General features: G+C 37.8%; 3 protein-coding genes across 11 annotated transcripts in view; 2 read left to right on the top strand and 1 right to left on the bottom strand.

Moving 5' to 3' along the window:
- Positions 1–16,540, bottom strand: part of LOC5521822 (ribulose-phosphate 3-epimerase) — a 34,475-nt gene extending 17,935 nt beyond the window's left edge. For 2 of the 9 annotated variants that reach the window (XM_048723314.1, XM_048723315.1), the window contains exons 1-9: positions 16,285–16,540; positions 16,104–16,180; positions 15,253–15,284; positions 14,989–15,049; positions 14,452–14,498; positions 13,672–13,806; positions 12,859–12,945; positions 11,351–11,472; positions 7,069–7,191 (exon numbers count right to left, since the gene is read on the bottom strand). In XM_048723314.1, the coding sequence (XP_048579271.1) occupies positions 7,083–7,191; positions 11,351–11,472; positions 12,859–12,945; positions 13,672–13,806; positions 14,452–14,498; positions 14,989–15,049; positions 15,253–15,284; positions 16,104–16,180; positions 16,285–16,421 (807 nt within the window). In that variant the 5' untranslated portion in view covers positions 16,422–16,540 and the 3' untranslated portion in view covers positions 7,069–7,082. Of the gene's footprint in view, positions 1–4,142; positions 4,532–6,920; positions 7,192–8,044; positions 8,239–11,350; positions 11,473–12,858; positions 12,946–13,671; positions 13,807–14,451; positions 14,499–14,988; positions 15,050–15,252; positions 15,285–16,103; positions 16,181–16,284 lie in introns of those variants that run through there. The other 7 variants (XM_048723318.1, XM_048723319.1, XM_048723316.1 and 4 more) reach the window with 6 other exon arrangements.
- Positions 617–11,004, top strand: LOC5521731 (TNF receptor-associated factor 5). The gene is made up of 7 exons (XM_001641558.3): positions 617–860; positions 1,414–1,468; positions 2,109–2,213; positions 5,402–5,566; positions 6,279–6,356; positions 6,637–6,711; positions 9,854–11,004. The coding sequence occupies exons 1-7, from the start codon at positions 631–633 to the stop codon at positions 10,439–10,441; spliced, it is 1,296 nt and encodes a 431-aa protein (XP_001641608.3). The 5' UTR covers positions 617–630; the 3' UTR covers positions 10,442–11,004.
- Positions 16,541–16,610: 70 nt separating the features above from the next.
- On the top strand, positions 16,611–22,329 carry LOC5521730 (carbonyl reductase [NADPH] 1). The gene is made up of 9 exons (XM_001641557.3): positions 16,611–16,727; positions 17,734–17,815; positions 18,025–18,203; positions 18,919–19,031; positions 19,238–19,363; positions 20,151–20,197; positions 20,562–20,656; positions 21,125–21,188; positions 21,992–22,329. The coding sequence occupies exons 1-9, from the start codon at positions 16,698–16,700 to the stop codon at positions 22,081–22,083; spliced, it is 828 nt and encodes a 275-aa protein (XP_001641607.1). The 5' UTR covers positions 16,611–16,697; the 3' UTR covers positions 22,084–22,329.
- Positions 22,330–22,645: the final 316 nt, after the last annotated feature.

Raw genomic sequence — 22,645 nt, 5'->3', positions numbered from 1 at the left:
GGCTTGAACGAAGAGATTTAATAAAATTACAAAATGACAAATTTCACGTACACACACTTTAAAATAAAAAGAGTATTACTATTTCCCGCAGTAAGAAAGAATAAGTAGTAAAAATGCAGTTGGATAAATCACGCAGAAGAAGGTGACTTGCGCGAGATGGAAGAGGCTTTTGGAGTATGGACAGCAGAAAACAGATTGGATAAAGGCCTCGGGGGTTCTTAAAAGATCCTAGAAAAGTTGAAGGAGATTCTAATTCGTATTTTCAATTTTCTTGCGAAAAACATTTCAAACGCAACTCGAACAAACAGAAATTCAAAACATGTGACATTTAAATTTACGCACATCATGACCATAAACATATAATTTCACAAACATCAGACAGTAATATCAACTCTTGGTAAACAGTTAAAAATAATACATCGATTCCGCTCCGTTTAACAACGCACCTGATAAACCTACACAGACAAGGTAAATCATTCGTAAATGGCAGTGTTTGCTGGTTACCCATGATTCCAAGGGAGTTATCACTCGTAGAAGCAGCTGCTTTCTGTCAGCTCATTACGATATCTGTAAGCACTATCTCCATGGTAATACGCGCCTCACTTGCGTGTATTTATCATTTTCATTCAAATGCGGCCAAATAAAAACGGGATACTACCGCTAGAGAAGAAACCAATCGCACCAGCCATCATGGCGGATCGAGTCGATCGAGCGACCGGGGGCTACGAGGCTGAGTTTGTCGAGCCACTTCCAGAGGAATACGAGTGCCCGATCTGCCAGCTCGCTTTCCGAGATCCCATTCAAATCGAAGAGTGCGGCCACAGGTTTTGCCAGTCATGTCTTCAGGAGCTACGACGGCTGTACGTATGATATTTTCCATGTACCGGGAATTAGTCTTTCTTAGCGGATGTATTTTCTCGTGATAAGTGTGATTTCCAGAATCAATTGAAGCCTCCAGATTTTAAGCGCTTAACTGGTGGTGTCTGTAGTTTTTTTTTGGCTGAAATACTTTTGTGTGTGGTATTTATTTTGCTTCATTTCTGAAAGCTTATTATAATAAGAAATGGGCATTTAGGGGAACAGTGGCTATTTTGCTGATTGTAACCTCCTCGTCATATTATTCGAAATTTGCGGGAGAAGGGAAATCTTCAAGAAAAACAAAAACAAAGAAAAATGTAAGAATACTTGGGTAAAATATTTTCTGAAAGAGATGCGAGGTTATCTCCTTTCTGGTGAAAACGTACAGTACATGGTGCATATAATCTGCAAGATAAACAAATCAATAAAGTGATTTTCGGCTGTTCTGCCGAGTGTTGCTTAGCACCACATGGTGAATTTCCCAGTTAAGTGAAATTTCATTACTCATCTTGACGGATTGCAGAGTTTGAGATCTCGTGTCTGATATGTTTTCAGCCAAGGCAGCCCTGTGCTATGTCCCATGGACAGGAGACCGATCAGTTCAACCAAGGTAGGCCGGAAAATACTTGAAACCAAGTCTCTTTTCACTTAGAGTTGCAAAGTTTAATCAATGTTATTGTTTCAGTCTAAAATCCTAGTTTAATTCACTATCCACGATAGATAACTGAAATAAATTCTCCAATCGCCGTGGGTATTTAGCCGATGCTTTTCGGCAGTATTACAGCGTTCAAATTTTTAAGCTGGTATACCAGCTTTTTTAACATCAATTATATTATTTTGTTCACTTTTAAATATCCAAAACTTTTGGATAATGTCAGCGTATATCTGGTTAGAAAATAAAACACGTTTATTTACATTCAGAACTAAATATTTTAAAACGTGATTTCGCGTGAGAGACGTTTATTTATCACAGAAAGTAATAAATAGTAGTACTACTGTGAATACTAAAACATCGTGCCGGACATATAATGGTTTGATCACCTAGCGCTTTTTCCGTTTCAACGTTCGTTATTGGAAACTGAAATGAGAAGCGGTAAAGCAATCACGAATCAGATATCCGTGAATTTCGCTTTTTGTGAATGTGTCATATTTCTCGATATTTTAAACACTGTTCTTTTGTTGTTGAAGTAATTTTTATACAGGTGATTAGTTGTGAAAGTAAATAAACATAAAGTTATTTTATCTTAAAGGTTTTTGTGGATAAGGCAGCAAGAAGAGCTATCCTTGGTCTAGGAGTAAAATGCTGGAACTGGAAACGGAAATGCGAATGGACCGGAGAACTCAGCAACATTGAGGTATGTTAAGTGGACGCTCATTAAATTTACAATCTTCATTAGTCTAATTACAAATAATCTCTTGCGGAATCTTGAGGTTTCCCTTGCTTGTGCAGCTTTGATAAGTAATGAACGTTTAAAAGAATTCGTTTGGTCGCTATTATTCAACCACCACCTTTCATTGCTATTGAAAGAAAACTAGAGTATGAAGGAATCTACCAAAACGACGACGAGTATTCATTTTTTTTTCGAAATCCCAATCAGCAGAGACTCAAAATGGAAACAGCATACCGAAAGCATGGCGTTTATTTTGGGGTTATAACAAGATCACTAATTAACCAAAGATTTTCCTCCCCTAGGGGGAACCAAAGCTTTGAATGGTATTTGTTTTCTTTTAAAAATAAGAGGACCTGTTTCACGATAAAACTGTTCTGTTAGAAATCAAACCTTTTTGCTTACAGCAAAACCGATACCTTGAAATTAATGTTAATGTTTTGGATACAAGGTACTGCTCTTGTGCGCCCCAAAACGTTGATTTCTATTTTGATCTATTTTGTTGTTGTTTCGAGTTATCGAATCACTGACTAAGTCACAAGGCAAATTCATGAAGTCATATTTGTGATTGTGTGTGGTTATCTGCGTCGCTTAGCATATATGCGTTGTTCTACACCTGGCTGTCGATTAATGGTTACATTTCTTTCAACCTCGAATTTGTAAAATATATCTCGGAGAGCAAATTTTTCGCAAAACTTGCGCTAAGAAATGAACAGAAAATTAAGTATAAAATCCCACGCAATCGGACTTTGTTTCCTGATAGAATCAACACCCTAGCCAAGAAACGGAACTTCGTAGACGATGGTATTTGTTTAGAAAAGTCAAGAACGGATTAGGCTTGTACAGACGTCAGACTGTGCTTACAGAAAGTCTGATAATAGGGCCCGTGCTCATTATATAAAATGCAAAAGGAGTTTACTTGAATGGATATGGATATATGGCTGTTTATTGCCTTTCACTTCTCCTGCTTGTCTAAAAACACTGCACCAATCTATATCGCAGTCAATTAAATGTCTATAAAATGTATTCTTTTCTGTTTCCCTCAATTCTAGTCTTTTTCACTCAATATATATTTAATTTGATGCAATATCTAATTCATGTTAATTTGACAACTGTTATACCAAGTGGGCACAGGGCAGCTGAGTTCAAACACGGTTCGATTTAATCTTTTAAGCAAATCTCGAAAGTGTAACAGCAAAATAGTTTTTCAATCCATTAGAATTGGTAAAAACCACAGAAATGCCAGTGAAAGGGTAAAGGACTGTTGCATTTACTTAAGTTCACGCATGTCAGATTTAACGAACATTTCAATTCTGATTGTGAAAGTTAACCCTACATCTGTAATAGCTAACTCAGCAAGCAGTGTTTACTTTTTCAAAAGATTAAAATCCCCTTCATTTTGTTTCCCGCGTAGCATGTGACAAAAGACTGCTGGTTGTGCGTTTTAAAAAAGCGTTTGGTACGCCTATCAACAGCTACAGTGATTTTCAAGTAATGCCAATCTCTGATACATAGAAAGAAAGTGTTGAACAAATTACAGTTGGCACACGTTCTTTCACAGACTTGTACAATGGAGAAGCCCATTCAGTATCTGAAGTGTAAACTAATTAATTATTGATCAGTTAAATGAAGTTTCTGAATAGCTTCTGAATAACAAGTCTAAACAGCTAGGGGACATAGTGCGGCACACAAAGAGATATTCGGAAATGTGCGAAAATCGGGATCAAAAAGGCACAAAAACGTCACAGGTAGAAAGAGATAAAAGCTGTCTTGTCTGTTAGTTGAAAGTCTTGGGCGCCCTAATAAAGGCCGGCCGAAGGAAGTGTTTGAGCAAGTGATATTCTTTACGTTTAACGCAAGAGTTTGTAGACCTTAGGGGGGATTTAGTAGAAGTAGTGTCGGTTACCGGTTTACTGTAGCTTTTGGGTGAGAAGTTGGGTGTGAAAGATTCACAAGCGCAAATCCGTTCTTTTTCCGTTTTCGTTACACCTACAAAAACCGAAATGCGAAAATACGACTTGCTTAAGTACCGTACATGCTTCCTTCAGTCATATTTCAGTTTCAAAGTTGGTGCAAATAAACAGTACTATGATTAAGGAATTCCATCAGTCACCAAATCTTCCGATATTTCCGGGCAGCTGCGCATTGCCTTGCAGTTCGTGTCACCTGTTGAACAGTGCTCCTCTTGACGGTGAATTAGTTGGCGCTTTTAACGCGACCACGAGGATCGAGTGACACGCCTGTGGTCGCAACTCAGCCAGCACTGTGTAAATTATTGACGAACTCTGCCAAAAAGCAAAATATGTCATTGTAGTGTTCGTGCTACTAGGCACATGGCCGCCAGCTAACTATCGGGTTAATAAGAGATGGACAATCAAAGGAGATGCGATAGAATTTCGCTACTTGAGTCACAAGCATTTCAATAGTCGATTAATCATGCGATTTCATCAAAATTGACAAAACCGCACACCGTCAGAGGCAACGCCTCAGCGTCTGGTAATAAACAGTCCATCATCGGCGCATCTGGTTCACACAGGAACAAACTTGACGCCAAGTACTGGCGAGCAGCTAATACGAAAACAGGATTCATGAAAGGAAGAATGTTCGCAGTCTTTCTGCAGCGCGTTTCGGTAATTTGCTCATACATGGTTATTCACAGCTACATCTATACACGTATTTGTATTCTAAAAAGCTCCATAATATAAAAAATGACAAGTCTCCGAGAGTACGTTTAACCTACTGCGTGAATAATACATACTTTTTACATGCAAAAATGTCGTTTGTTTTGTTATACTGTGGTAGGACTCGAAAATAAATTAACTTTTTATGCAACGGGATGTTATTCTTATTTTTGCGATTTAGAATAATGAGCTATAGCCTTGCAGTCAGAATATTTGAAATATGATATTTAGTTTCTTCTAACAGGCGATTTAGTTTCTTCTAACTAGCAAAACATACGAAAACAAGTAGTTACGCAAGATGAAAGAAGCAAGCTATGAGCTCACATTGTGGACACACACTCACTTAATGCTCGTATATTCCGTGTATTTATTATTTTCCATTTCAAAGCCGTTTACAAGGAACTGATTTGCATTGAATAATGGGGGATAGCTTTATTGCAATTCTATAAATTCAAAGAAAAGCTTGAATTTCAGGAACATGCGAAAAACTGTGCTCACGAAGACGTTCATTGCACAAACCCAGAATGCAACGAAGTCATGCCACGAAGGAGCCTGCAGTACCACCTTGTCAGCAAATGCAAGTGGCGGATTGTGTCTTGTCACTTCTGCACCGAGATGTACACATATAAGGACGGAAAGGTATCGGATCTGCGTTGCTATAGCAATGTGCATAGCCTAGGAATGGCCCTCAGCTAGTTGAGGGGGGTGAGGAGGGTGGCAGAAATACCCGCTTATTCAAGATTTCAGCCTCATATTAAAGAAAACAATCCTGAGACCCAAATAAATAACATAGAACCAAAAACTTTAAACAAAACTTTTGCATAAGCCTCTTTCTACAGTGTCGGCAAGTCAGTTCTATGACCGAAAGACAGTCCACACTATGTCTGCCCATGCAGAAAAATGTGGATCGTACGGTTTTCTATTAATTCCACTATTTTTGGTTTTAGCAGGAGTTTATCTATCAGCTTTATTTTATACGAATTATATTACCAATAATGCATTTGCACTGACGTTTTTGTTGTTTAATGTGTACTTCCATAAAATATCCATACCCCCCTCCACCATGAAGGGGGTCGGAGGTATGACCTCCCATCCCTATGGAATTTCCAACCCCATGGGAAAAAAAATAAATACAGTGACTGTTAAGGAAAAGGGCATAAAAAGGGCATTTTACCCCCCTCTCCTCTGGAAATTCCTGGGCGTTTGAAACCCCCCCCCCCCCCCCCACACCACGGAATTCCCAATCCCCTCCATGGGGGGAGGGGGTATGGATATTTTCTGGAACTACACAATAGGTATATGTTTGCCCCGATTTTTTCGTTCATTTTATATGATTTTGCTCCTTTCATAGACGCATATGAAGTCATGCAAACGATTACCGATAGAATGCGTCAACAAATGCGGAGCAAAGGATATCCCCAGGGAGGAGGTGAGCGCAAATGAGAAGAACTGCGCTTAGTGCCTTTTGCATCGGCTTATACTGCTCATTCGCACCGTTTGAAGAGTTTTAATTCATCATTTAAAGACCAATTATGTAAGGAAATATCGAAAAGCGATTTGACAGACAAAGATTTAAGCTCTATGCGCCAATCGAAAATATAGCTGCCCTAATTCAGCCGATGGAAATGGATTCTTTTTATAACTTGGTATTTAGCTTGGGTGACAAAATAGCGGCTGACGGCGATGCTCTAACACATCATGTTTTGTAGATGCCGTTCCACATGAGCGAATGCCCGCTTGCGGTACATCCCTGTATGTACAGAGACATTGGCTGTCCATTCAAGGTGAGTTATTACATCTAGACCCTGATATTGCATAAAGTAGGAGAAAAACACCACAAAATCTATCATATCCATCTAATTTCCCCTCAAATGAAAGCTTAGGTCATTTATACCATCTCTGCATCCCTTAGAATCTTCTCTTCTATCCCCCCCCCCCCCCAATCAAGGTGAACTGGTAAAAAAAAAGCAAGGAAAGGTATAACAGAGACTGGTTATCATGGAACCATTTAAGAAGTACGTATTGTTTCGGAGAAGTAAGCATAAATTAGCAAGCTCTGTGCTCACTTTTTCTTAAGAACTTTTTTAGTAAATGTTTTTTCTAGTAAATGAATTCAGAAGTCATACTTTGAGTTGTCATACCATTTTTTCGTCGTTTAGAGTTTAATGCTTTCGGTTAGAGATGTGCAGCGTGTAGCCTCTCTCTCTTTTCCACTGTTAGAGGTGTGGGGTGGCAACCTTCGAGAAGAAAAAAGGTCTACAGATCTAAACAAGGAGAAAAGTTATGACTCATAGGATGTTAAAGTATGACTTCTGAATTCATTTTTAAAAAAAATATTTACTAAAAAAATCACAAAAAAATATTCTAAACTGTTTCTAAATAAATTTCACTAACAACGAAAAGCTCTTGAAAACTACAAGAGCCATCAAATCGAGGATCTAAACATCAATTGGCTTACAGCCACAGCAACAACAGGCAGAACACGCTTTTATCAATCCTAGTTCGATTACAGCAATGCTTTTTGTTATAAAAACGGAAGCGTCTTTGCCATTAAGCCACAATTCTAGACGAAGCCCCAAGAACTGAATTGACGGTCAGAATTTGTATCACGGTGCGCAGGAGATAAATCGATGGATAGACACTCTCCCAGTCATCGTATTAGTTTTTCACTTCAAACAATTGCAAGGATGAAAAAAGCAGACACAGGCAAACAAACGCGATTATTGCATTCTCGTAACTTTTCGGGACGCCATGGCTAACTTCATTCTCTTCCAAGATCACCTCCAACATCTCCGAAGATATCCAAAGTTATACAATAACAACGTCTGATAATCGCATTCCTGTATTCTGCTGAGTCTACTCCTGTGCCCATAAATAACAGCAGAGCCAAAGGAGCAATGCAAAGGGTGATTTCCAAGTTGTTCGGGCCGAAAAATCGGTTCTTATCAAGTTTATCGTGAAGCTTCCCTGCTAGCAGAGGCATCTTTTCTCTGTATTTCGCTGGGCTGGCGTTCGCGAGGAAAAGTCTCTTTTCCTTGCGAACTCCAGCCCAGCGAAATACAAAGAAAAGAGGCCTCTGCTAGCAGGTAATCTTCAAGCGGCTTTGTCCTCCAAATATGACACCAATAAAAACGACGAAGGCGACGCAGTACAACACCCAGTTCACACAACAACCAATTCAGTCTGCTTTCAACACACATTACACACAGCCAAAATAAAAGCGGGGCACATAGACGAACCAACGCATAGTAGTAGCTTCCCCAATAGGTTGCAGGGTACGGCGCAAGTAGAGAGGCTTGAGCAACAACAACCTGAAGAAAGAAGAAGAAAGCAAACCTTCCAAAAAACCAGTACGGCAGCCATTGCAACGGTGTCAACAACAAGGAAAAAAAAAATCCTAGAAAACGTCATGGCTTTAGTTCGATGACAGCTTCAAGATCCATATACTCAAGATTAGTATATTAAACTCGGGAACCTCGCAAGAACAAGCGATTTGATTGGTTGAGAAACTCGGGATAAAATGCAATATACACTTCCTAGGAGGTGGATATTTTCCGGCGCCCCGAAATCAAGCAAAATGGCGGATGTAACAGCCGATTTCCAAGGGTTTCCGAAAAGAAAATTGCTCTAAAGCTCGTTTTATATGCTAAAACAATTATACCATTTCCGTTTCGGCGGATAGTGGCTTTAAAAATATTTATTTCAGGTAGTTGAGCCTTCGGCTTTCGGTAGATATTTCGCCACTATCCACCTCAACGGAAATGGTATAATTGTTAAGTTAACTAGAGGTATACACTAATTTATTGTCCGATTTGGCTAAGTTTGACTTTGTTTGTGACTAAGTTTTCCTCTGGTCTATATGGAGTGGGTGATGAAAACTTTCTTCTGTAAATCTTTATGTTGTAATGAATAATCAGGACCGAAACTTTCTCCTGTAAATCTTTATGTTGTAATGAATAATCAGGACCGAAACTTGATCAGCTACCAATGAGGGCTTATGCTAAGTTATTTGAAACATAGACCCTCCTTCGTTAAGTTTCGTCTCTTTTACATAACTACTGTAATAGCTCGTTGTAGTGCGGCCTTTATTTAATTTTTCGGGTAACTCAGCTGTGTATAAATTACTGTCATGTTTAAAGAAATAAATTCCAAATAAGAACACGAACATATAGTCTAGTACGTGTCTTTCATTGTCAATAACAAAAAAAAGTTTCCTGAAGAAGCTACATGCCTTGCTGTCATCCTTACAATTCCGGGGGAGAGTGCTTATTGGAAGCAGGGGCGCTTATTTTTTTCATTTTTCGCTTAAAGGGCGCGAAGTGGGGAGCTTATTCACATAATTTTGGAAGCGGGAACGCTTATTTCACATTTTCCGCTCTCGCTAATTCGAAGGGGGCGCTTATTTCACATATTTCGCTTTAAGGGGCGCGCTTATTCGAAGTGGGGCGCTTATTGGAAGCTGGGTGCTTAAACAAGGAGTGGTATTTATTTATAAAATAATTTGCAATAAAGACTAGATAACTTTTTTTTCTTTTTTGATCATGTTCCCGAATAATATTATACTTTAATGGCCGTAAAGAAATGGCTGGCTCCTCTTATATTCCTGTATCGTACCCCTACCCCCCCCCTCCCATATTTCGAGGCTGCAACAGCTTTGATAAGACAAACGATTCTATGCCTTTGTTGTTATTGGCGCAGATTTGAAGGTTTGCCTACTCCTTGACTCTTTCTGGGTGAGCGATATTTGGGAGAAAAACTACGTAGAAAAAGAAGTTTTTTTTAAAACCTAAAGTTCAACGATTATTTGCTTAGTCGCGCGGACAAGAAAACTGCGTTTCGGTAGCAAAATAAAAATCCTCTATCCGACTGAAACTTTAATGTTGCACTCCAATAAAACAAGTGTTACATCATATCATCTGTTTTCAGGGGCGACGGGACGCACTGGAGGAGCACTGCAAGAACGCTGTCCATACGCATCTCAACATCGCCTGCCAGAAAATTCGAGAAAACGAAAGTCGCAGCTTATGCACGAACGGGATCTTCCTGTGGAAAATCTCCAACTACAAACATCAATACGACCAGGCAGTCGCGTCCCCGCAAGAACTGGCAATATTTAGCCCTCCATTTTACACGTCGCAATACGGTTATAAACTGCGGCTGAAAGCGTACCTAAATGGGCGTGACCGGGGTAAGGGGACGCACCTGTCGCTCTACATCATCATCATGAAGGGCGACTACGATGCGCTGTTAGAATGGCCGTTTAAACAGAAGATCACGTTTTATCTCATCGATCAGAGCGAGAAGCAGAATCACAGGACTCACTTGCTCAGCCCAAATCGCTCGCTCCCCAACATCAAGGTCGTGTTTAATAGACCAACTGTCAAGGAGAACTTGGGAATAGGCAACCCCTGTTTTGTACCCAATGAAGTTTTAGAGTCAGGCGAGTATGTGAAGGACGATGTCATGTTTATTAAGGCGGTAGTGGAACCTGGAAGCTCAAAATCACAGACGTAGGGCAGTTGGCGACTGAAGCTTTCAAAAAAACTTTTGGGAAAAGTTTGCAGTTCACGCAAACGTTGTACAAAAGTCTATTTTTTACTCATTTGAAGATATTTTAATGTCAGTCAACGACATGGACGTTATAAACGTTTTTCGACATAAAAACAAAGCCCCTAAAGGTTCTTTACAGACTTGTAAAGGCTGGCTTCTGGCATCCATGTTAGAGCCATGTAATAGTAACGCAGTAGATACTTTTTGAAAGGCAGGTTTTTAATGAGCTGTATTGGCGATGAACCGTTTGCGAGAAATCATTACTACGAAACCCCTCTTTGATTTTTATAAATAAAATGGATTTTAACAGTCGCCATCAACTATTCATTAGTTGTCTAACCGAGATAGAGTGAGATAAAGTCTATATGCTTATCTAAAAAAAAGACCTGATGGCTGGGTGGATGTCAAATATATGTTTAATGTATATAACAGCGTAGAAAGACACATAATAGTACGCAGTCCCCACAAGCTGTGAATACACCTTCCCTATATAAGATGATGTATAAATAAAGAGTTTTTTTCTATAAGAAGCGTCCTATCATATTTACAAAGTACTGCATACAAAAACTGTGATCAAACATATATCTGCACTAGCCTTCAAGCTGTCTTTAAGTTCCAAAATGATTTGTGGAAAGAGCGTATTGCATAATTGTGCAAATATTAAATAGTGTTTTGGCTATGCTGTTAAAATCGGAGGCCATACAAGATAGGCGGTAATATAACTACTACTGTTCTTATACCCAAGGCAATTTTGGGCTAATGACCTCGACCCTGAATGATTGACCACTCACTCACTCCCCTCTTCCAACATGAGCAAATATTGTATTATACAGTATGTACCTTGTCTAAACTAGAGACCTGAATGAATGTTACCTCTCTGCCTCGCCATGGCCTCTTAACCACTTCTCTGCCCTTTCTCGTAGCAATGCTATCACTTGTCGAGGATTGTCACTTTTCATTATAGCACTTCCAGATACGATCATGTTTGCACCAGCCTGAGTGACAAAAGAGTATGTTAGATGCTCGATTTTATCATATAACTAAAAATCTCAGAAAATGAAGTGAATGATTTAAAGATATTTAACAAAATAAAATTTTTATTGATGCATGATTTAATTGTGCAATGCATGCTACCAAGTCCAGCAATACAAAGTTTTAAAGAATGTCTTCCAACCACTCCTTTTTTTGTTTACAATTGTAAACACAGCGGCTCATTTGCAAGAAAGTTTCAAAGTAACCATTAATTCCTGGCTATTTTTTAGCTGAATTTACAAAAAAACAGACTGAAAACAGATACCCCCTTGCTATTTTCAGTCTTATACAGCCTGTCGAAGTCAAACATCGCATTTCCTAGTCAGCGGTATCCTAGCTTTCCAACAGTGCTTTGCTGTCCCATTTTTAATCCCTTGTTGCTGTGATAATACGAGCACAAATTGAAAGTTGCTTATATTTTTCAAAAAAAAAGGAAGTCTATTGGGGCATAATGGAGTGCTGTGCTTATGGATGTTCGCAAGCAAAGGTGGATTCCTGGTGATTTTTTCTTGTTTGGCTTTGCCTGGATAAGAATTTTTTTTTCCAATGAACCACCACAGCTCTCCTAAATGCTGTCTTTTCTGAAATCAAATTGATTCCAAAATTGTTTACACTGCTATTCTGGGTCTGTATGACCTGGAATTGTTTGTCTTCGGGGTGAAAAGAAAAACCTTCTGACTTTAGAAAGAGGAGTTTTGACTGGCCCTCCCCTCTTGGCTCCCAGAATGCTTTGCAATCCGTAATGGTATCCAAGTGGTTTCACAAGCCTTCAAGGGGTGGACATTGTGTTTTGAGGCCACGAAAATGGACTTGGAGGGTCAGAATAAAGGTATCTATTTGTGTCTTGAGCTGTGTTTGCTGATCTCTCTCCCGTGTGTGGTATTTTGAGCGTTTTGTTAAAGGGGTGAGAGTAGTTGCTATCTGATTGGTTGAATGCATATCTGCAAGACCATTAGACTGATTGAGTATCTTCATTTCGTTGTGTTTATTTTGCATTTACGAATTTTTGGGGTTGTGGACACTTCTCAAGGCCGGTACAGGCTGGTTGAGGGGTCAATATGTTAATCATATTTGATCGAAAGTTGCTCAGTTACTTGCTTAAATTAGGCGATGGAAATGGATTCTTTCAGTCACTTGGTATTGTGCTGGAGGATAAAATGGCAGCGTGGCAAGAATCAGAACACTGATAAACACAAACTTCACAAGTGCCCTGATGTTAACTTAAGTATTTCTTCACCTTGTTCCTCGCTTGTTTCTCTAATCAGGCTTCCTTAAAAACTGTAGCCAACCTAGCGGGACACACTGGTTTATACAGTACATACTTAAATGTTATTCACTGTAAACCTTACCTTAGCAGCAACATCAACTGTGCTAGTCCCAACTCCTCCATCAACTTCAATATCAAGTTCTCTGTACTTTTGACGCAAAAACTCAATCTAAAAAAAGCAAGCAATAACTATTTTAAGTACAACCAGATATAGACATTGGGCTACTGTACCTATATGGATACCATGGCATTGTGGCAAAGCATGGCTGGAATCAATCAGTAGAGAGTAAAAAGAGCTGAAAAAACACAGTCATTGGGCATTTGTCTTCTAAAACACAGTCCTCAACACAGGACTTGGCCTGAATGCAGATTTGCCTAATGATTATGTAGATGGCCATCCAATACTCAAAACAAAGGCAGTTTATTGCCCTTATTGGCATTGTACCAGCCCTGCTTTCTTAAAACTTTCAATTTTCTTTGCTATAATAAAGTTACAGTCTAAAGCCTATATTACATCATTTTATTATTTTTTCATTTTATTAATGTTTTTGAATTTACTTAATGACCAATCTAAAGCAGGCTGTAAAAAATAATCACACAGTGGCTGATTCAGTACCAGGTGATTCCCCTCTCCATTTTTTTCATACAGTATTGCCAACTCATTTTTGTTTCTGCTTGGCTGCAATACCTTGGGTCCCTAATGTAATCTTTACTAGAACAGTATTACAGTACAGAAGTGTCCTTATCCACTTAATAAAGATACAAATTTACAGAGTTTGACTTGGCAATTTAATCAATAATTTTTTTATGTGTTTGTTAGATAGATCAAGAAAATAGATGGTGTAAAGAGGCCTAATGGGGTGCATAATGTAGTGAGTTATATAATGTGGTTTACCTTTGGCATCATATCTGCCATAAAAGACTGCCCTCCAAAGCCGGGTTCAACGGTCATTATAAGTACCATATTTACATGTTCTACGTATGGTAAGACATCTGTGACAGGTGTGCCTGGCTTAATCCCAATCCCAACCTAAATTAATAAACAAAAATAGGAAAATAAGCAAAAAATCATGCCATACATTTAACAATATATGTAATAACAACAACAACAACAACAATAATTACAATTATAATGTATAATGGCAAGGAATATTTTAGTCCATAGCCAACTCCACCATTTATCCTTTTTCCATCACAGTAACCATATTCCCACATGTGTCTACGCTTTAAAAATCTACTGAGAAAAATTGGCATTCGAAGAGGAATGTCACCAACAATTTCCTCTTCATTCTAGAAAACTGGGAAAGGATGGTTTGTGGGTTCCTGTTTTTTTTTCAAATCCTTCTCATCAGTTTTAGTAGAAATGGCACCCATGAAAGAGCAATTCGACTTTAGTAGTGATTGAATAAATATTTGGGAAGATAAATTTGTAGAAATATGGTTGCATGTCGTCGAAATGTTATTCCTCTGCAAATGTTTGCAGATATATCATATTCAAAATCAAGCAATTAACAAGAATATTATAGGGTTATTATCACAAAAGCTTTCAGATTCCTCTTTAATTAATCTCCCGTAAGCGACTAACACCTATTGTTCAAGTATTTGGAGCCCAGAGCTATGTAAATGGCAACAATTTTCTGTTTCCAAGGGTATCTTTTTGGCAGCATTTCTTTACCTTCATTCCAGCTTTTTTAATTTGTTGAATAAGTTCCATAGGTTTATCTGGAATTTGATAGAAATGCAGTAAAATACGAGATACAAAGCCACAAAAAATAAGATCATCTGTTACAAGTCCAATGATAAACAAACTACATAAAATAAATGTCTTCACTCTGAAAAACTAATTGCTTATTTGAAGGGGGACCTGATACAATATTCAATGCCTTTCAGAAAGAGGGACACTGGTATGGAATGGGTACTTATCTAAAGAAGGTGCCAAAACAGTCATTTACAATAAGTAGATTCTGAAGGCATACTCAAACATATAAACAAAGTATTTCATTGAGACAGCAGAAGGAGTTTCAGAGTAGGCAGTGAAGATTAAAAAGTAGGGGGTGGGAATTTTTTAATAGAACAAAAAAAACTTTAATCGACTTTATTTAAAAAGTAGCTGGCGCTTGGAAGACAGTAGCAGGCAGTTCCGCTGGCCACTGGGCCTAAATCAAACCCCTGCAGTAGTAAGCAAAAATGTCAGCTGTTACAGTAGTTGTACCTGTAGCTTCCAAATGGAATGTGTATTGGTCAGCTCCAGCACCAGCCATATCATCGACCCACTAAACACACAACATGTACACAGTTAGGTAGAGGTTCCAACAACCACATAAAACATAGGGGCAGTGCAACAACATTAAGATGCAGTATCTTGACAAAATTATTTGCATTTATTTTATCTTGGTTTAAAGTTTTAAGCTCTAGGATTGTTTCAAGTTTTTTCTATTTTCTCAATAATTCTTTTAAATTCAAACACTAAAATTACCTTCTCTGGGTTTGCAACCATCATGTGCATATCTGCAGAGATTGAAAAAAAAAAGAAAGACTTAACATAGGAGACATTTGAATATCCCACATCTAACTCAAATTCCAAAATAATTGGGTTAGTTAACCCAGGGAAGTGTAAGGGCATCGCAGGGAAACTTGCACTACAGTACAAGCATTGGTAGAGCTAATGTAATGTGAAATTTATCGGGCGATCGTCTCCCATGGTTCAAATCGTTGTGCGTTGCGTATTGTTCGAGAAACAAACTTTAGTCAAGGTGATTGCAAATTGGTAACCTACCTTTCCTTCTTTCTATAGTGGGAGCGATAGAGGGAATTTTAAATTTCACCGAACAGTGTTAACACTGTCTCACTAAATCGCTTAAATGTGGAAATAGACAACTACAAGAACAACATTAATTTATTACATTTTTATGGAAGATTACTAGCATAAAGTAACAACTCCATATGTTTTCTATATTAACCACAGGTAGCCCAGGCAATGGTTGCTTGTTTGTAGCTCGGAATTCGGCTGTTCTGAGAGGGGACGAGTAAAGAGTTTTTTTTGTGTGAAATGTTGTCAATAAAATTGCCTTAAAACTAAGAGGATGCCTTGTTGTTGTCAAATTCACGTGTAATACACGATTTGGGGGGGTTTTCTTAACGGAATTTATGACTTCTCTCCCCCTACTAAGGAAAGAAACAAGGTTGGAGGCGCCTGGGCTACCTGTGTATTAATGGACAATGAGCCGGTCGGTTCAAATTACTCATTGACAGAGCTTGTGCTACCTGTGGAATGATGGCAGGATGTCCTCGATCTGTATAACAGTTGGGGTGGCTTTTGTTACTTACCAAAAAAAGCATTAGGAACTTTCTTCCGTAGACATTTTACAAGAGGAGCTCCAAAAGTCAGATTCGGGACAAAATGCCTGGATGCAACCAAAATTATCAGATCGGACAATAAACAGTATGGTTTAGGTACCGTGACATCTCAAATCATTAAAGCGTCGTCAAAATAAATGCGATTTCTCACCCGTCCATAACATCAAGATGTAGATAGTCTGCCCCACACTGTAATAACCTGTTGCACTCGTCGGCTAGACAGGAAAGATCTCCATTGAGAATGGAAGGACCGATCTTACATGAGCAACTACACGTGCGAGCAGCCATATTGGAGATGAGAAGCCACTGACTAAATGACACTGTGGGCGCTCGTAACCCCTGGGGACTGGTACGCGATGATGAAGGTTCGATAAACAACTGCGATAAAACAGGAGACCAACCTCGTCCCCAGGGGGTCTTCTGGGTAATTTTCAATATGGCTTCTAGTGACGTCAGCTAGACGCCATATTGAAAATTACCCAGAAGACCCTGGGGACGAGGTTGACAGGAGACCAGTTGAATACACAATTTAGTGCTCTACTCTATTTTTTAGCAGAGATCGCTATGGCTGCGAGTCCATCAAGAGTTGCGGTCGTAAGTTTAGAACCACCATAACCGACTGGAATAACCTGACAAATGAAAGAATAGACTACAGAATTTAGGACCACCATGGGGCCGATCCAATCTTATAAGCTTGAGCATTATCTAGTGTACACTAGTGACATAACAATATCATAAGAGCAAGCACTCTTTTAACCCTGACATAACGACCAGGATATAATGACATAAAAGTTTTAAATGTTTTTTTTCTTCTCTTATGTCGTTATGTTCATGTCGTTACGTTGGGCTTATGTCAAAATTTCGAACCATTCACACTTGAACTAGCCTGCGTGCAGCCGGAAATAGTAGTTCCGCAGGCTAACTTGAACATATGAACATAAGGGTGCACTATGTCATTATGTCACTTGTGTGCACCAGGCATTACTTAAACTTGCATTTTCATTGTATGTGTTTATTGTATTTACTTATTGCATCGATCTATAGAAACCAAGGTGTGAAGCCCATTGGTCCTGTATATAGCAATTCTGTAGTTGTTCCGAGCCAGCTCAAACAGCAGAGGTTTTATTGTTTTACAATGAAATTCAGATCTTGAAACACGGTTTGCAAACTTGTCGCTCCCTCAGCTACAGTCATGGACTGGTTTTAAGTAGTAATTTCTACACAAATATCTCTAGGTCCCATAACTAACTGTTTTCGGTTTTCCTTATTACTATGCCTCCCCCCTTCTTTACACTTAGCTTTAACACTTACACATTTAATCAATAAATGTAATTTCTTAATTAATTTAAAAAATAAGAACTAATTTGACACTTGAAAAGCATGACATTTGTTAAATTAGTGCATATTTTGCTGAGCAGCATGACTGGTGCAGTTCTTATTGACCAGAAGTAAACTGGTGATAATGCGGCTTAAATAGATCCAGGCGTCAAACTGTTCATGTGCCCAATGCAAAAAATCAGATTCAGCACTGCAGCTCAGCGTAAAATGTTAATCAGGTTTATACTTTACCATTGCCAATGCTTTAAAATTTCTTTGCTAGGTCACAGGTTCCAACAAAGGAATCGGATTTGCAATTGTTCGTGGACTTTGTAAACAGTTTAGTGGGACTGTTATTCTAACAGGTACAGTAATTCACTTTTCATTTGACTCATTTATCTTTCTTTTTTAATTTAACATTTTTAACATTGAATAGCAAACCTTATTTCAAACTTATGCTTTAATCACCTATTTGAGGTATGGATGACCCATCCATTTTTGTCTACTGTATTTGTCTGGCTGTCGGATTCTTTTTTCCTCTTTTACCTTTGATGATTGTTTTTTTTCTTTACAGCAAGGAATGAGAATTTGGGAAAAGAAGCTGTTGATAAACTGAAAGAAGAGGGCTTAAATCCAGTGTTCCATCAACTTGACATTACCTCACAAGAAAGCATCAACAAGCTGAGGGATTATTTGTCCAGCACATACAAAGGGCTTGATTTGTTGATAAATAATGCTGGTATTGCATACAAGGTGACATGTGTTAAAAAAATTGTGTATACCTCTTTTTCTGAAAAGTTTGCCAACACTTTTGCGCAAATGGCAAATCCTACTAGCCAAATACATAGAAACTCTATTGATGAAAGATAATCATTATCATTGATGATACTGTTCAAACCACATGTCTGATTTGCTGAAATTGAAGTTATGTTGAGATTTTCTTTATACTTTAAGAATAAGATATCCATCATTATATATGTCAAGAGTTAAACCTCATTTTTGTGCTTGAGAGTTTTATAACTTGTGTAGAACAACAATGATATGAACAACATTTTGAAATACAAAATAGGGGTACCCAGATCATTTTTAGCACAAAATTTAGAAAAACACATGTTCTTAATGTGAATTTTGCTTATTTGCTAACAATAATTAACAATGACACAATTTCGAGCAAAAGTAGGGCCTGCTCAGGTACAGAACTGGGTGCACAATGCAATTTAGAGGAGAGGTACCTGTAAATTAGTTTATTCTAACACCTCTCAAGAACTTTGTGATGAGACTTTTGGAATTCAATGAAGCATTGAAGCTAATTGAATATCTTTTACCTGGTTTTATACTCAGCTTACCTACATCTTCTAGCAATCTTACAATACAGTAGCCATGTGTTTTTAGTCCATTATTATCTTCAATAAAAAATGAAGTTTCTGTATCTCTATGAAGTCACCTTATTGTTATTGTTTGATCGCAGGGGGCTTCAATTGCTCCATTTTCTGAACAAGCTGAAGTAACAGCTAGAACTAATTTTACTGGGACTTTGAATATCTGTGACACTCTGTTCCCCCTTCTGCGTCCACATGCAAGGTAAATTATATTATATTGCTCAGTATCTTATTTAAGAAATCTCCTTCTTGTCACCCTCCTATGCACCCTCACCACCTTTCATTGGTGGCCTTTGGTAGTCTGCATCACATTTTATTGAATTTTTAGTGCTGATTAAATAACATAAATGTTTTCTCTTTTTTAACCTGTATTATATTGCTTATTATGACTGTTTATTTTTTAAACAGGGTTGTTAATGTGGCATCATTGGCAGGGCTTTTAAAAATCATTCCCTCAGAAGCAATCAAGGCCAAATTCACATCTCCATCTTTGACACAGTCAGGTCTTGTCGGCTTGGTGGAGGAGTTTATCAGGTATGATGACACAGTGGCTAGAATTGTTGTGTATCTCACTGAGTATAGCATAAAGTAAGACTGCTGGCTGTCTCTCCTTATTTCACACCAAAATTCTCTTCATGGTTCAAAACAACTACCATACTTTTAAAATTAAAAAAAAAAACCAACTTAACCCAAAACATTTTTCTGACTTGTTTATATGTGGATTAAAAAGCTTTATTGCTTATTATTTGAGCTCAAATGATTTTCGCTTCAGTGACCCCTAAAGGAAAATACATGTTGATAGGTGCAATTTAGTCAAGTCCCAGCAAAATTGTCTGTTCATAGGGTGTAGTTTTCTCTTTTCTTGTTAACCTGTAACACTTTTATGTTAACTATCAAGTAAAACTGTGAAATATTTAGTTGTGACAATTTTTAAACCAGTTCTTTTAAATATTTTAAAAATTAAATTTTTTTTTTTTCATACTGATTTAATATTGAAGTTAGGGCCCTTCTAAAAACCTGCTTCGGCGATGTAGGCTCCCTTATTAAATATTGTTATTATTTGAATAGTTGAATTATGTATGGAATGATGTTTTGACCAATCAAATTCGAGATATTTAATCGGTCAACTAAAAGACTAAAAGTGCCTGTATTCCCTCTTGTGATATATCAAAACAAAAATAAGCATTCCTTCCACAAATAATAATAAGTGTTTGTTGTTTTACAGATCCTGCTGTCAATTGTTCTATTCTAATTAATTCTGTTAATTGGATATTTTCATTTTTGGGTATTTTTTCTAATTATTTAAATAATTATTTTGCAGTGATGTCAAGGCAGGTGTTCACAAAGAAAAAGGGTGGTCTAATTCAGGTATGTCAGAAGCAGGTGTTTGTGTTAAACATACAGTTCTACAGTGAAACTAGAATTCTAATTGAAAACCATCTCTAATTCTCTAACAGATCTTTTTTTTCAAAATGTTTTCATTGCCTTAAGATGGTCTGGGGAATTATTTGTTTGTCTATTTAGAAGCTTTCATCTTGACAAAAAGAAGGAAATGAATGCAATGAAGGGTAGCTGAAAGACTTGTGGTCCCAATATGGCTTTTTCAAGTAATACATATGAAAATATCACCTTCTTAAAATGGCGCAGTGGCACTGTTATGCCATTGTGTTACTGTTCCTCTCCTAATACGATGATGCTGGTAAAATGCATGTAATATTATCATCTTTTGAAGCATATGGGATGTCAAAGGTTGCTGTTATTGCATTGACCAAAGTCCAAGCAAGACAAATGGAAAAAGATCCACGACAGGACATCCTTGTCAATTGTGTAAGTTATGAAAAGTAGAGCACACATGCGGAAACAATAGATAGGGGGCTCAGGAAAAGATTAAACCCTACTACGTTTGTAAGAATGGTCAATGTCTTGTCCAGGAGACTTCAAAATAATGCTCATTTTTACACATGGGGTCATTTGTTAGTAACTAAACTATATGATGGGGTGTGAGTTATGATAATAAGGAAGTTCTCTAAAAAAGTCATACTCTGCTACCCCCCCCCCCCCCCTGCCCATTCTTTGCCAATCCCAGTCATTTTTTTAGTTGGGTTGGAAAGGCACTTTTTTCTCATGTTATCTTTGATAAAGCCATTGTATAATATAGTAAGGGTGGAAATTACTAAGCTTTTCTGTTTGAGTTGGTAGTTCCTCCATCTTTAACTTGTTTGTTGTGTCTTTCTCTATTCAAGCTTTTTCCTCTATTTGTCTTGATAAGTTATGTAATGTCGTCTTATTTAACAGTGCTGTCCAGGATATGTTGACACAGACATGTCAAGCCACAAAGGTCACCTCACCATTGATCAAGGTAAACATCTTTTTCTGGTGTTCAATACAGACAGACATGTTGACAATTTTCAGTGTCCTCGTAGTTGTTTCTTGTGAACATCAAAGGTAAATAGAAATTTAGATGAGTTATTGGGAGGTCACAAATGAATAGGATAGGACTTTTTTTCTTCTTCAGATATTCGATATAAAGGCACTAGTCACACACTGTACAGTGAAATAAAATGAGATGATTCAGCAAAAAAAAGCATTAGATTGTTTGAGCGACAGGAGCAAAAAAAAAATTGAAAAGGTTGTGTTAGCTTATTATTTTGTTGCTATTGTGCCTAGAGGTTCCTTGCACAATATAAAACAAAATAAGCTTTAGTACTTTTTGGTAAATGATTTTTTCTTGAGATATGATCTAGCAAAGTTGCCATAAATCATGAAAAAGTAGCAATTTCGCCCAAATTGGGCACTTTTAGACAATTAAGAGTCTTACAATTTGCAATGTCTCCAGAACAGATTATCTACCAAAAAATACTATTAAGCTTATTTTGGTTTATATTACACAAGGAACATCTATGCAAAACATCAAGCGAATATGAGCTAATACAATTTGAACTGTGCCCTTTTTTTTTTGCTCCTGTTCGAGCTGTAAATATAAAGAAAACCACTTGGAAATAATGTAATAAAATGTTATGGAAGGTTTGAGTCATAGGGGTAAAATAAATATAAACGGTAAATGTAATGAATAGATCAGCCAGACTGAGGTCATTTTGGCCCCAGTTACCGAGGGTTTGAATTATTTGGAGCCAACTTTATATATATTATATATATTTTCAGGAGCTGAAACGCCAATATACTGTGCCTTGCTACCTGAGGGATGTGGCCACTCTGGCGAATTCTTCTCTCAGAAGAAAGTTGTAGGGTGGTAGTGCCTGAATGACCAATGTATTGGAAGAAGATATGTAGTTACAATTAAATGTATAGAGCCAATAAAACTGCACACCCGAAGGATGTGGGCACTCTGGTGAATTCTCTAGCCGAATTCTTCTCATGAAAGTAGACATACAGGTGCTATTGTGCATTTAACTGGTTACGTTTTTAATTCTTAAAAAAATGTAGTTAGTAAATTGTATAGAAGCGAGAAAAAAGTTTAAAAATAAAATCAACGTAATGAAGCTATAGTTCTGTTTTATCAGCACCCACATACATTGCTGGAAAAAAAGCAGCAATGCTTAGCCAAACAAAGCTCATGGGTGTGAACTTGGGCCGAACGCGAAAAGAATTTTTTTAAAAATGTAACAGAATGGAGAAATTCAACAAATGCTTGTGTATTACCTGGGGACAACGTTCCTATCAATCCTCATACCACATTTCTCCTCCCCCATATTTAGAGGCCTACTTAGCATGAGTTACCGACAACTCTTCCTGTGGAAGCCGGGATTCGGACACAAAAGTCATTCCCTTGATTTAGCATGCGTGCGTAGGCTGTAT

The sequence above is a fragment of the Nematostella vectensis genome, chromosome 2 (genome assembly GCF_932526225.1).
Source record: "Nematostella vectensis chromosome 2, jaNemVect1.1, whole genome shotgun sequence".
NCBI lineage: Eukaryota > Metazoa > Cnidaria > Anthozoa > Actiniaria > Edwardsiidae > Nematostella > Nematostella vectensis.
This window is presented reverse-complemented; position numbering and strand designations above follow the sequence as displayed.

Excerpts from the sequence above, each read along its gene's own strand:
- LOC5521730 (XM_001641557.3), top strand. The coding sequence starts at position 16,698 with ATGGCTGCGAGTCCATCAAGAGTTGCGGTC. Across the intron at positions 16,728-17,733 it reads GTCCATCAAGAGTTGCGGTC|GTCACAGGTTCCAACAAAGG; the intron begins GTAAGTTTAGAA and ends TTTCTTTGCTAG. Across the intron at positions 20,657-21,124 it reads AGGACATCCTTGTCAATTGT|TGCTGTCCAGGATATGTTGA; the intron begins GTAAGTTATGAA and ends CTTATTTAACAG.
- LOC5521731 (XM_001641558.3), top strand. The coding sequence starts at position 631 with ATGCGGCCAAATAAAAACGGGATACTACCGCTAGAGAAGAAACCAATC. Across the intron at positions 1,469-2,108 it reads GACCGATCAGTTCAACCAAG|GTTTTTGTGGATAAGGCAGC; the intron begins GTAGGCCGGAAA and ends TTTATCTTAAAG. Across the intron at positions 6,712-9,853 it reads ACATTGGCTGTCCATTCAAG|GGGCGACGGGACGCACTGGA; the intron begins GTGAGTTATTAC and ends ATCTGTTTTCAG.